At 47.5% G+C, this 14,723-nt stretch overlaps 1 protein-coding gene across 1 annotated transcript in view; it reads left to right on the top strand.

Annotated features, from left to right (window-relative positions):
* The window catches only part of LOC107122036 (calcium/calmodulin-dependent protein kinase type II subunit gamma-like), a 193,713-nt gene that overhangs the window by 25,737 nt on the left and 153,253 nt on the right, over positions 1 to 14,723 (top strand). The window contains exons 3-4 of the mRNA XM_015425061.1: positions 1,216 to 1,355; positions 3,968 to 4,011. Coding sequence (XP_015280547.1) covers positions 1,216 to 1,355; positions 3,968 to 4,011 — 184 coding nt within the window. The remainder of the gene's footprint in view (positions 1 to 1,215; positions 1,356 to 3,967; positions 4,012 to 14,723) is intronic.

The raw sequence follows: 14,723 nt of genomic DNA, 5'->3' as shown, positions 1-14,723 counted from the left end.
CTCTAGGATAAGATCAAGGGAGCTATGTTGAGATAAGATCTTTTTTCTCTTGCTTGAAACTTGCTTCTAATGTATTGTAAATTGTTTATTTTATTGTAATTTATTGTTTTAATCATTGTATTGTTTTAATCTGGCACTTAGTGCCCTGTAAGCCGCCCTGAGACTTCGGGGTAGGGCGGGGTAGAAATTCAAATATAAATAAATAAATAAATATAAATAAGTCATGCCCTTGTCTGGATATATGCAAAGATATGATGTGAGAGCAGCCGTGGCCGAACCAGGCGAAAGAAAGTTCGCAAGTCTTCTCTTTGGATTAGTTGTGTGCACAGTGATTACTGCACTGGGTTGCATTTACTGTCAGGTACAAGCGTGGCTCGGAAGAATTACATGCCTGTGTTTTAAAAGACTAACAGTAGTTTAAGGAAATGGATGAACAAATATGAATCATATATGACTTCCCATCACATAAGGCTCCATGTGATGTTAAGTCATATATCTGTTTTAAAAGACAGCAAGTCAATGGAGTCCTGGTCAATGCTCCCCCTAAGCTGTGGAGTCCTCTGAGCAAAAATTCTACTTTGTGAGCTACTGGCATAAAAGCTGTGAGCAGGTGATTTGGCTACTGAATAACTTAGTTAGCTCTGGAGCCCTCCTTCCTGAACTAAGACAAAACCGTGTGAGCCAGAGGCTAAAAAAACTGTGAGCTAGCTCACACTAACTCAGCTTAGAGGGAACACTGGTCCTGGTCAACTTTTGCACCCTCTGTCTTTCACATGTTCCATGCAGCAGCAGTGGCGGCGGCAGCAGTGGTGGTCTCGTGCTTTATCCGGCTTCCCCCCACCCCAGGTCTTTGCTTTGAGATTCCCTTGAAGGAGCATTGCTTAAAGAAGCACCATCTCTCCTGTAGTGGCCCATGTGTGCTCTCTGAGGTCTGCTGATGTGTTCTAGGGTCCTCCTGAGACTGATTAATTTGCACTGTGATTGGAAAGCCAGATCATCTGACAGGAGCCATACCTGCGCGCTCCTTCCACTGATAGGCTGGCATTCTTCATAGCTACCATCTGGCTCTTGTGATTGGTGGTAGATAAGGAGCAGGCTGCCCTTTGGCCCGTGAGATCACGTGATCTGTATACGGAGACTGCACGACTTTCCCAGAGGTCCAGCTGTCATTGGGGTATGTAATTCTGAGGTCTGCTGCTCGCTTCTTAAAAGCAGGGTAGCATGTTTGCTAGGAAAAGGGCAGGAGAGAAACTGGGCAAAGTTGATACTCCCACAGTTTATGGGACACTGTCGTATCCAGAGAGATCAGACGTTCTGGCCGAGCTTGGTAGCCCAACTGTTGCTTGTAGCCTTTCGTAAGTACTTGGAAGGGCTGCTTCCTCCCACCTAAACTTGCCAGACTTTAAGATGTGCTTGAGAGGCCATCTCTGGGTGTAATGTATTGAAATGCTTACATGAATCGCCTCATTGACCTGCCATGTAAAGCTTCAAGCCAAGCTACGGCTCCTCCAAACGAACAGGTTCCTATTGGTCGCTCTGTACTAGCGACCAATCAGAACTGTACCAGTTCCCTGCGAGGGAAAGACTCTCATTGGTCCTTATCCAAACAACCACATTGGTTGATTATTGTAAATAGGTGTGGCTACGTTAGCCCGGGAATGTTTAAAAGGAGCCTAGCTCCCAATGTTAAACTGTTCTGGTTATGAATGCTTTCAAGCGCTTGTTCGTTACTTCAATAAAGCTGATTCACTTGCTGAAACCACTCTACGGATCTTTGTTAGCCGCGATCTAACACTGGGTACCTCTGCCTTTGTGAATTAGATGGGTGGTGGCCACGGAGAGGGCCTTTTGGGCGGTAGTGCTTGTTCAGTCAGGTCTGGGAAGTTTCTAGGCAAAGTTACACCCTTCTAAATCCATCAAAGTTAATGGGCTTAGCAGGGATTGCCGATGTACGCTGTCTTTTCAGTGTTCGTTTAAGATCTTCCTGTTCTCCAAGGCTTTTAATGGCCGATCTGTACTTCGTTTTGCTCATTATTTATCAGGGTTAATGGAGGAACGTTTTAATACGTTGCGACTTTTAATTGCTTAATTGTAATTTTTTATTTTCATTTGTTCTGAAACCGATTTTGGGTTTGTTTGTTTTTCTTGCATGCTACTTGGAGGGCGCTTCAAAGTAAAACGGCTTGTAAATGTATGTGTGTGGGGTTTTTTTTGGGGGGGGGTTGTTACAGGGCAGTAGTCTTCAACCCGTGGATCAGGCCTTGGGTCTGGGAGCCCTTTCTGTTGGGTCACAAGTCCCTCTGGAGCTAATTCTTGAGTCTTTCCCACTTTCGGAAGGACCTACTGTGTAGAAAGCCGGGGTGGTCATAACTCTGGCAAGCCCTCGTCCTGTCATGTGACACGGATGCTGGAAAGGCTGAAGGCCACATAACAGGGGAGAAGGTGGGTGGTTTTGAGGGAGAGAGAGAGTGTGTGTGTGTGTCCCTGTAGTCTGTAATACTTACAGGGCATCCAGCTACAAGGTGCAGTGTGGGAGCTGTTTAAAAGAGACATTGTGTCTCCTTGCCTTAGTGGGGGGGGGCCTTTATGTTAAGTCGCTCGCTTAACAGAATAGTCGGAGAGTGATTCAGCAAGAACACAACTTTATTCTTCCACTCGAACACAACTCCAACACGGATCAACATCTGACAGCCAGAACAGCCTTTACATTGCAGCTGTCCTGCTTTTAAACATTCCCAGCTAATGTAGCCACACCCACTGTACACATATCAACCTATGAGGTTGCAGAGATAACATCCAATCACATTCGTTCCCGCTCAGGGAGCTTGCTTGAAGTGATTGGCTTGTTCCTTCCTGGGCCAGCAATACTATTGGATGACTTTGGATCCTAGCCCAGGACGAAGCTTTACATCACATTCCAATTAGATGTTTCACACATGTTAGGCATTCAAGGCAGCTTTGAATACACTGCACTTAAAAAAAAAAAAACCATTTCTGTGGAGGAGGCGTTTGGAGGCTTTCCCTTCTGATGGTCATCTGGCCGCCACTGGTGAGCAAGGTTTAACGTTTGTATTTAGAAGGTCTGTTGACCATGTAATAAATTGTCGCTGTTGATGAGAAAATAAATGGCTGGTGTGAGACACCCTTTTGCTGTTCTCCTGCAAAGGTGAGCAGTAGAGCCGCTGTTCATATCCGTTCATGACCCTTGCTTTCTGCTCCCTGCTGCTTTTTTGCTGAGGTGGGGAAAAACAGCTGAGAAATGGGGAGCAGAAAGCAGGGGTTTAAATGGCTCAGAAACCCCTGCTTTTTCTGCTCCCTGCCACTCAGCTGTTTTCAATGAAGAGCAGAAAGAAGGGGATTAAATGGCTCGGAACGGCTCAAACCCCTGCTTTTCTGCTCTTCACAAACTGCCACAAACTGCCTTCAAATTCATGGGATGTTGCTTTACAAACCATGAACCGCCCAAAATTCAACACAAACATTTGTTCGTGAGCCTGTTCGTGCCCATTCCTACTCTGACCCAGGAGGGCTCTTATGTTCTTCTTATGATGCAGAACGGGCTTGTTCAGACAACTTAAAGCCCTGGTCTTATTTTTCACAAAGAGGACGAGCAAGCTTGCACTTGCGTGTGGCAAATGCTTGGCTTCCATTCTGTGTCAGTGTGCTGGAACAGCCCACTGCTTGGACTCCTTTCTCTTTCTCTGGGACAGCTAGTTCAAATTCTTCCAGCTTGACGATGGAGTCTGGAGGGCGCTGCACTTTAAAAGGCGCCAGCCATTTAATCCTGCCCAGGAGAACACAAGCAAATAACTAAGAGTCCTGCGACCGCACTTCAACGACACCGTAGTGGTGGTTACCCTGGGAGTGTTAACTGAGTCAGATGTGGTGCTGAAGTGCACAGCTGAGTCGGGAGAGGGGCTCCTGTCTTACCCTGGGAGTGTTAACTGAGTCAGATGCGGTGCTGAAGTGCACAGCTGACTCGGGAGAGGGGCTCCTGTCGTGATGGATCAGGTAAATGCAAAGATTTCTGCTAGCCCCCTTGTCTGCGTCCACCCGTCTTCCTCATTTGTGGCACATCAACAACTTGACAATGAAGAGCAGCCATCTCCATTGACGGAAGCTTCCCCGCGGGGTTGACTGGGAAGCAAGACTCCCTTGCCACAGGTAGCCCATTAAAGGGTTACTGGGATGTTTCTGTTTCCTCTCTTCCTTTGCAGAGTTCATAGATGATGGGGAAGCAGACATTCACCTGACGACGTCAACATGTTTCCCCTAAAAGTAAAGGTTCCCTTGCTCGAAAGCCAGTCGAGTCCGACTCTAGGGTTGCGGTGCTCATCTCCGTTTCAAAGCCGAAGAGCCAGCGCTGTCCGAAGACGTCTCCATGGTCATGTGGCCGGCATGACTAAACACCAAGGCGCACGGAACGCTGTGACCTTCCCACCGAAGTGGTACCTATTTATCTACTTGCAATTTCTTGCTTTCGAACTGCTAGGTTGGCAGGAGCTGGAACGAGAGACGGGAGCTCACTTTGTCAGGCGGCACCCAGGTCTCGAACTGCTGAACTACCGACCAACCACTTGAGCCACCGCAGCTCCTACACCTGAGTATATTCCACATATAGAGAGATCATCAGAAGAGAAGCAACTTTTGGTGTTGCTCTAAAAGGCAACAAATGGCAGAAACCTCATTGGGAAGTTACATTTAAATAAATGTATACAATTAAATGCACCAATATGTAAAAGTTGTGGCATTTTGTATAGGAGCAGATGTCCTCCCTACGGTGTTAACAGCTCAAGGATGTATAAAAGATGTTCACACCCTCCTCCTGTGGGGAAGAAATGTGTGGTGTATTCAAATCAGTATAAAGTGTACGTGAATTCACTCATTGGGACACTATGCAGAGCATCGTCCTGGGCAAGGATCCTAATTCCTCAATTCCTATTGGTAGCCCTGGAGGAGCCGACCAGTCACCTAACATCCAGTTCCCAGAGAGGGAACGTCAGTGATTGGACTATATCTTTACAATCCTATTGGTTGTAATGTACAGTAGGGCGTGGCTACAGTAGCCCTGGATAGTTTAAGAGGAGCCCAGCTGCAATGCAAATATTGTTGTTCTGGTAGTTCTGTTCTGGTTGTGTTAAGCGTTGCTCATTAAAGCTGAAATCACTCTCTGACTCTTTGTTAAGTAGCCGACTTCACAAAATGTTCAGTGAAGTAAAGATCCAAAGTTTCCTTCCGTTAAGCGTGCTAGTCTGGAACCAGTCATTTTCTCTCTCTCGTGAAGGGGTGGAGTGTGGTCTGGGAACGTCCGGCAGACGAAGTTGCAGAAGTAGGGGGTATGGGTGGGCCGATGCCTCGTCTTCAGTTTAAGTGTGTGTTTGAGAACAGAAGACTCAAGAAGACATCCTTCAGGAAAAGAGTAAAAGTCAAGTAGCACCTTTTAAAATTAACAAAATTTATTGTAGCATAAGCTTTCTAGAAACACAGCTCTCTTCGTCACAGTCATGCATCTGACGAAGACAGCTGTGTTTCTCGAAAGCTTGTGCTACAATAAAGTTTGTTCATCTTAAAGGTGCTACTGGGCTTTTTACTGTTTAGAAACAAACATGGCTAACTCCTCTGGATCCTTCAGGAAAGCTTTGAAAGGAGCACAGAGAATTAGGTAGAATGGGGGGTCGAACGACCCTTTCACAGGGGTCGCCTAAGACCATTGGAAACACAGATTTTCGATGGTCTTAGGATAGAGCTCCCAAGTCTCGCCAAATCGCGGTGGGGGATTGCATCCTGCATATCAGACATTTACATTACGATTCATAACAGTAGCAAAATTATAGTTATGAAGTAGCAACGGAAATAATTTTATGGTTGGGGGTCACCACAACATGAGGAACTGTATTAAAGGGCCGTGGCATTAGGAAGGTTGGTGCTTGGGGGGGGGGTCAACAGTGGGAGGGCTTCTAATGTCCTGGCCCCATGGGTGGACCTCCTGATGGCACTGGTATTTCTGGCCACTGTGTGACACAGAGTGTTGGACTGGAGGGGCCTTTGGCCTGATCCAACATTGGCATCTCTTATGTTCTTACGTTTAACTCTCAGTCTGGGGCAAGTGATGCTCTGTCTTCTTGGTGCATGGGGGGGTCAACAGTGGGAGGGCTTCTAATGTCCTGGCCCTACTGGTGGACCTCCTGATGGCACCTGGTATTTCTGGCCACTGTGTGACACAGTGTTGGACTGGAGGGGCCTTTGGCCTGATCCAACATTGGCATCTCTTATGTTCTTATGTTCTTAAGGTTGAGAGCCACTGAGCGTTTTCAGTGGCTACTCCCCTTTGATCAAACAGCCTTCATGAAATTGTTTGGGAGGCTTCCACTCCAAACCTACATAGACAATACAGCTCTGTGGAGACCTGCAGGCCATCTTCTGCCATCTACGCTTGAAGGAATACTTTCACCACAGCACAGGATGGAACACGCTCGGACCGACTGCCTCTTCACATCTTCCACAGTCTCTGCTTCCAAACAGCTGCCTCCTCCTCACCCTTCCACCACCAATTAGCTCCCACTCAACACTGCAGAAAGAAGGACTCCATGTGTACTCCCCCTGAAGGCCACAACACCACACGGGACCTATGTATAGAATGCTTCCGCCACTGGGCCTTGAGTTCCGTGAAGTAAATCTGAATCCCTTAGCATACCTGAGGAAGAAGGCAAAAGGCTTCAGCAGGTGTGGGCAACATCTGCACAGGAATGGCCTCAACTGTTGTGAGGAGTGTGGTGGCCTTCAAGAGGCATGACCAGTGCCAGGTGACAACATCGGAGGAAGGCCAGGAGTCGAGAAGAAGAGCTGGTTTGCGTACCCCGCTTTTCTCGACTCGAAGGAATCTCAAAGTGGCCTTCCTTTCCTCTCCGCACAACGGGCGCACTGAGACAGCGCAGAGAGAACCGTGACCGGCCCAAGGTCACCCAGCTGGCTTCATGTGGAGGTGGAGGAGTAGGGAATCAAACCTCCTGCCTCACCAGATTAGAGTCCGCTGCTCTTAACCAGGACACCACGCCGGCTCTAACCATGCTGGTCGAGCGTGCTGGTTGTTGACCTCGCCTCTCCAAAGTTGGCCTCACCTTTCCATGCCGTGTGGTAGCACAGATTGAAAAGTGTCCATCAAAATGACCCCTCACAAGGGGGCGGGGGATGTTTCCTTCAGGCCCCCCCCAGTACTGTAGAAGGAGACGTGGGGGGTGGTGTGTTGTCTTTGCTGCATCCCTAAAGAGTAGACCCTCTCTTTGATGCCCTTCCTTTTAGGGGCTATGTGCAACAGCCGCGGGCAAAATGCTGGCGTCAGGGCCACTTAGCAGCAACCAGATGCAGCCGTGGGGGGTCCCTGGGGGAAGGCCTTTCTCACCCAGACGTTGGAGCCTAGGAAAGGAGGCGCCCGTGAGTCGCTCTCCCTCTTCTCGCTCATCTGGTGGCTTGGCTGGAAAAGGGTCAAGCGGTGGGCCTGGTCTCAAGAAGGATCTGGCTGGAGGAGGGTGGTATTTTTGGGTCTTCGAGAGTGCTCACGGATGCGCTTGCATGGTGATGGGCTTTGTGTGTGCGCGCATGCGCATGCACAAAGAGGACATTCCTTTTGTGAGGATAGATCAAGATGGGTCACTGTGTTAGTTTGTCTGTAGCGGTAGAAAAGAGCAAACGTCCAGTAGCACCTTAAAGACGAACAACGTTTGTCCTGACCTGGATAGCCCACGCAAGCCCGTCAGATCTCGGGAGCAAAGCAGGGCCGACCTTGGCAAGGCTTTGGACGGGAGACCTCCAGAGAATACCAGGGCCGGGATGCAGAGGCAGGCGATCAAGCCACTCCTCTGGATGTCCTCCGTGCCCCCGTAAGAGTCGCCAGAGGTCACCATGACGTCCAGGCACGGACACACACACACGTGCATACACACACACAGTGCAAAAATACAAAAAGAGACTAACAAAAATGGTGGCTGGGGGATCAGCTTTTGTGAGTCACTGCTCACTCCTTCATCCCCTGCCACAGATTTTGCTAGTCTTGAAGGTGCTGCTGGACGCTGGCTCTTTTCTACTGCTGTTGTGAGGAGTATGTGCAGCACTGATGTTCTGACTCAGTCAGCACGCCAGACTCCAGGGGAAAGAATCCCCTTTCTCAAGCTTCCCTGAGCTTGGCCCCATTTCCATTGGGACGGGCCCATTTTTTAAAAAGCTGTGGCTGTCTGTTTTTACCTGGCTCCCTCTTGCGAGGGTGGGATGGCAGCTGCTCTGGGGGGTGGCTCTCCCTGCCCGCCCGGCCGGCCAGCCACACGGGGGGTTCTCTTCCTCCCGTGACAGCTGAGCCGGCCCACTGACCTTTCCCACCGTGGCTCTCCACCTGCCTTCTTTCCCAAATGGCTGCGGCTCGGATGCCCGCGTAGACTGGCAGACGGCGGCTGCCTTTGGGAGATGCTGCTCCCTGAGACCCTCCGTGTGTCTGTGGGTGCTGCTCGCGGGTTTTACTGTGGCTAAAAATCATTCACTTGTCTGCCTTTCCATTAGACATGCACAAATCCCGAAGGGGTTGAACAAAGACTTGGTTCAGAGCTTCATTCTGCTTGAGATGAGGAGAGCTCTGGCGTTGGTCTCTGTTACTGGAGAGTCAGCCGAGTGACCCTCCTTCTTCGACACCTGCACCTCTGGAAAAGTCTTCTGGGCTTGACGTTTCAGCAACCTGGAGAGTCTGTTCTGTGCTGTCCCTCCTGCGAAGAAGAAGAAGAAGAAGGAAGAAGAAGAGGAAGGAAGAAGAAGAGGAAGAAGAGGAAGAAGAAGAAGAAGAAGGAAGAAGAGGAAGAAGAAGGAAGAAGAAGAAGAAGGAAGAAGAAGAAGAAGGAAGAAGAAGGAAGAAGGATTGGATTTATACCCCGCCCTTCACTACCCAAAGGCGTCTCAGAGCGGCTTACAAACTCCTTTCCCTTCCCCTCCCCACAACAGACACCCTGTGGGGTGGGTGGGGCTGAGAGAACTCTGACACAAACTGCTCTTTTTCAAGGACAGCTGTGCCAGAGCTTGTGACTGACCCAAGGTCACATCAGCAGGTGCAAGTGGAGGAGTGGGGAATCAAACCCGGTTCTCCTAGATTAGAGTTCGCGCACTTAACCACTACACCAAACTGGCTCTACACTACACCAAAGAGGGGGGAGATCTTACCAGAACGGAGGACACGAAGAAGGATGCCTCCAGGCATGACTACAAGTGCTGCCTAATCTAGATTGCGGCTTCCTTGCCTGGAATTCCTTACTGTGGTTCCCGTATTACATTTTCCAGAAACACTCTGTAAACATTTGAGCCGCTAATTAAGCAGGCTCCGAGACGTTCCTTTCTATTGCACACTCTATTTGAAAGGTAATTTGAGAGAGCCGTTCCAGTTCTGATCCTGATTGTTGAGGACAGACCCACTGTTTATAATCTGATTTGCTTAGAACGTCTCTGCTCACCGAGTCTGAAGACACTGAGAGCGCATCCCCAAATTCTCGTGGTAGAGAAACAGGAAGAGAATCTGAAGGTGTTCCCTAAGGAGCTCTGCTCACAGATTATACAGACATTTAGATGGGAAATGCTCCACTTACAGCTGAATCATTACAGAAGGTGTCTTCCGAGAATAATGGATCTTGAATTTCACACCATAAAATCCGGGAAAAGCCATGGCCTGTACCAGCATGGCCGCTATCCTGGACTTAAAACCAACGTGCACTTTTCTGCGACTGCAAAGTGAAGCCCACCTCCGTGCCGGGTGTGGGCCTGCCTCAGAGAGGGTCAGGGTAATGTTGCCCTTCTCTTGGCCATCCACATGGAAAGGGAGTCTTGAAGCGAGTCTTGCAAAAAGCCAACCTACGGCCACGAGGAGAGGCTTTGCGAGTCTGAGGTTCCCATTTGGAGGGTAAGGCTCCATCAGTAAGGTGCATGAACTTTATGGGTTGGTTTCTGGACCTATTGGTAACACACTTCGCAGATACTATCACATAAGGAATTAGGGATTATAAGAATGGCTGGTGGATAAGGGAATATGTTGGGATTCTTAATTCAAGGTCGACGGTTGTATTGCAAACACAAGAGCCACACTTAGTAAAAGAAAAATATCTTTACTATAAAAACAAAATAAAACATGGGTAGGGTACTTTGGATAAAAGAAATAAAATAAAAGGTTACATACTTAGTGACTCTCAGTAATATATGCTAACAGCTACATCTTTCTATCTGTCTTGGCTTCTAGAAGAGAACTACCGCTTTGGTTCACACAAAGGGCCATAAACTTGTGAATACATTAATGCTAGATCAAAGCATTTCTACAAACAAGATGTTAGTTGGCCAATACAAAGGTTACGGCTCACTTCATTAGGGTAAACAACTCCCACAAACTTTCCCGCCCTTGAATACATTATGTAACAGTAACATCCTGCTTCCTAACAAAAATTTTTTAACTCTGTAATGACCGAAGTGTAAGCAACTTGCAATTCCAACAGAACAAGACCAGCAGTTGTTGGTTTGAGAACTTTTGTTACCAATGTGCAAGTCTGTAGCTAGAGTGGAAAACCCCCGTTTGGAAAGTCAGATTCCAAACTGAAGGACGTTATCTCAGAGACTGGTTTGGGAAGCGGCCCCCTCAGGTGGATTGCTCGAGTCTGTTCCAGGGCACTTGATTGCAGCGCACTCTGACGGCCCCGTGATCCCTTTGGAAGAAGCACTTGTGGCTTGACGACCTGTCTGCATTCCAAGTGAGTCAGCGATGGGGACTCCACGGCCATTTCTGCCTGACCTTTCTCTGTGTGCTTGGTGGCGAATGCCACCGTGTTCCAGGAGGAGTCCCCACACAACTGGAGTGAGCTGGAATTCTTTGCTCTGTGCTTGTCTCTGCCTGTTTTGTTGCCCTGGAGACGGAACGGCGTGGAATTCTTTCCCCCTGACCAGAAATAGTTTCCTGTACCTTGTGATTGGAGTGCTTTTCTTCTTGGTTTGCTGCCAGATCTGCAACCGTGGGTGCGTGCATGCGTGAGGACGCGGCTCCTTGTCGCAAGGTGTGTGCGTGTGTGGGTATCGCTAGCCCCGGCCTGCCTCTGCCTCTCCGGAGAGTGTCAAGTTTCCTGGAGGGATTGCTCTTGATTTACGTCTCCTGTGGCACTTCACTGGTCATGTCTTGTCTGCTAAAGGCCGTCGGCGGGTCACCTGTCCATCTTGGCTGGCTGAGCAACACGGAGCAGGGACAGGCTCCCGCCTCTTTCTCCATTTCTCTTCAGCCCGGCTGTTCAGCTGTTGGCTTCTCTGCATTGTTTCCCCTTTGAAATGTGTTTCTTGCAAGCCTCGCTTGTGGTTCCAGTAAACCCAGGCTCCTAGCCAGAAATCCTCTGTTACGGGGGCAAGTGGGAATAGTGGAGGGGGCAGCCCGTCACATCACAGGTTTAGGACAGTTGCAGGGCAGTTTGCAAGGCAAGGGCTTTGTGGTATTTAAAGTAACATTGTAAAGGGTACCTCTGTGCATTTGCAAAAGATCTTTCCCTCTCCCCCACTGAATAAACACAGTTCTTTACATATGCAGTCAGGGCAGGCATACGATCTCTTCTTTTAAAAAAAAATCTTGCTTTCTGCCAAGCTCAGCCTATCCATGTTATATCGGCAGCATCTCCTATACTCCAAAGTACCACAAACTGCAGGCTTGTGACATTTCTATCATACCCTAGAACATCATTTTAACTGCATGGGAGACCTGCTTGATCAGACCAGTGGTCCATCTGCTACGGTTTCCAGTTTGTTATGGCATTCAGTTGCCTTGGAAAGGCCACACGCAGAGGCCAAATCTTCTCCACTGTTGCTTCCCTTTAGCAACGGTCACTGGTATATTATCCCAAACATGGACGCTCCCTGTAGCTGTCATGGCTAATAGCCATTGATTGAGCTATTCTCCATGAATTTGCTTAATCTCACTTTAAAGCCAGCCATGCCAGGTCTTTCACAAATTGCGAAAGTTCACAGTAAATTACAAGCCAGAGCTTCAGAAACAAGACACACTGTTGTAAGGACTTCAGCCGTCATTCATAACTAGAAAAAAAAGAGTTCAATATTTTTATAAATGACCTGGAGGAAGACATAGAGGGGATACTTATCAAATTTGCAGATGACACGGAGCTGGGTGGGATTGCTAATTCTGAAGAAGACAGAGTCAGGATTCAAAATTATCTAGATGGGCTGGAACAGTGGGCGGAGACAAATAAAATGAATTTCAATAGAGAGAAGTGCAAAGTCCTACACTTAGGTACAAAAAAATCAAAGGCACAAATATAGAATGGGAGGGACTTGGCTTGACCGCAGCACATGTGAAAGGGATCTGGGTGTTCTGGTTGATCACAAGCTAAACATGAGCCTGCAGTGCGATGTGACTGGAAAGAAAGCTAATGCAATCTTAGGGTGCATTCACAGAAGCATTGTGTCCAGAGCATGGGAGGTGGTAGTTCGCTCTATTCTGCTATGTTCAGGCCTCGCCTGGAGTCCTGTGTCCAGTTTTGGGCACCACATTTTAGGAAGGATGCTGACAAGCTCGAGCGTGTCCAGAAGAGGGCAACCAGGATGGTGAGAGGGTTGGAATCCAAGTCTTATGAGGAAAGGCTGAAAGAGTTGGTTCTGTTTAGCCTGGGAAAGAGAAGGCTTAGAGGGGAAATGATTGCAGTCTTCAGGTATTTGAAGGGCTGTCATGTAGAAGATGGAGCGGATCTCTTCTCTCTTGCTCCAGATTGCAAGACTAGATCTAATGGGTGAAAATTCCAAGGGAGTCGTTACCGGCTAAATATCAGGAGAAACTTCCTAACTGTAAGAGTGGTTGAGTCTGCCTCGGGAGGTGGTGGGTGCTCCTTCACTGGATGTTTTCAAGCAGAGGCTGGATGACCATCTTTTGGGTATGTTGTAGGGCTCTCTTTTGGCAATACTCCTGCAGAGTGTAGGGGGTTGGACTAGATGACCTGCAAGGTCCCTTCCAACTCTAACATTCTATGATTCTATGAGTCTTGGCAGTTCAAATGCTAACAAATCTATTGAAACATGGGCTAAAAGTCCTCTTTGTGTAATGAAATGGAGTTCAGCTATGATGAATTTGTTACTCTGTAAGATTTCAGAAGACTCCTGACTCCACAGGAATTAATAGTTTGTTATCAGAAAATTTGCGGGTTGGCCTGTATGGTAGTCCCAGCAAGGAGCTGTCGAGGCCAGCAAGAAGCAGGGGTGACTTGCCGTTATCTTTCTTGGCAGCGCCACATCCAAATACCAGCCCTTCTTGTCGACACTCATTCCCTACTGCACATTTACTATTCTGTGAATTTAGTTTTTCTGATTAAAGCTTTTGTCCAAGTAAATCCCCTAGCTTTATGAATTTTATTGTAACAGCGATTAGCCAGCAATATAAAACCAGAAAAAATAAATTACAATGGCCAAATAGTAAAATTTCCAAAATTCAGCAAGGTAAAAGGTGCTAACAATATAAACTTTACGTTTGTTAAAACCAAACTAAGAGTGCGCTGCCATAAAACACAGTATAGTATAAACGAATAAAACATATTACCAAAGGGAACGGTACGAGTTAAAATCAACAGTCCTAATCCGAGTGCCAACCAACTAGCTTTATGTAGGTTCTGGTGTGACCAGAAGTGACATAATTGTGTCAACAGCAGAGATGTAAAATTTCTGGAAATTTTGAAGCTCGGGAAAAAAACCCATTTCCCCCCCAGGGAAAACGAAAATTTTCGGAAAAATTGAAAAAAAATGCTACATTAGCACTTCTTTTTTCTTTTCCAGATTGAAAGTCATTCTGTTACTTTAGGAACATAAAATATGACTATGGACATTTTTACTTGGCATGAAATTATCACAACTAGCCTATTAAAAATATAGTGTATCCAAACAATTATTACAAACAGAATATCCACCCACATGCAAAAACAAAACAGAAACCTTTTTCTTTTCTTGTGACAATAGCACCTCCTTAAGGAAGAAATGCATCTTGTTCTTGCATTGGAGAGTTCCATTTGTAACCTAGGACTTGCCTGTCCTCAGAGCACAGATCAATCTGACACCATACATATTTTTTAGAAATGATTTGGAAGATATTTGAACACCTTGTCTTAAAATATTTTATTCATCACGTTAAAATAAAACGTTCCATAATCAATTTTTTTTCTTTTCTTTTTTCAATTTTTCAGAAAAAAACGGGGGGGGGGGACGGTTTCCCCCCGAATTTTTCCGTTTTCCCCCGGGGCCTTCACATCTCTAGTCATCAGCAAGTCGTCGTCATCCCCCTGCCCTGCCCCCAGTGGGTTTCCTTCCCTGCCCTCTTGATATGATTCTATCCCCACCTTCGCTCTTGGTCTTTTCCTCTGTGCTTTGCCCCCACTACAGCTTGGCTTTTTTTACTACCTTAGCTTTCCTTAGCTTTTCTTTGCTTTAAAGGTAAAGGTAAAGGTTCCCTTGCTCGAAAGCCAGTCGAGTCCAATTCTAGGGTTGCGGTGCTCATCTCCGTTTCCAAGCCGAAGAGCCAGCGCTGTCCGAAGACGTTTCCGTGGTCATGTGGCCGGCATGACTAAACACCAAGGCGCACGGAACGCTGTTCCCTTCCCACTACAGACTACAGCAATCCTCAACAGAAGAACTCAGAATCCTACTCAGGTCTGTTCAATGGAGCTTAATCCAAGGCAAGTGGG

This window comes from Gekko japonicus, unplaced genomic scaffold (genome assembly GCF_001447785.1).
Source record: "Gekko japonicus isolate JY-2015 unplaced genomic scaffold, Gekko_japonicus_V1.1 scaffold2680, whole genome shotgun sequence".
Classification (NCBI taxonomy): domain Eukaryota; kingdom Metazoa; phylum Chordata; class Lepidosauria; order Squamata; family Gekkonidae; genus Gekko; species Gekko japonicus.
This window is presented reverse-complemented; position numbering and strand designations above follow the sequence as displayed.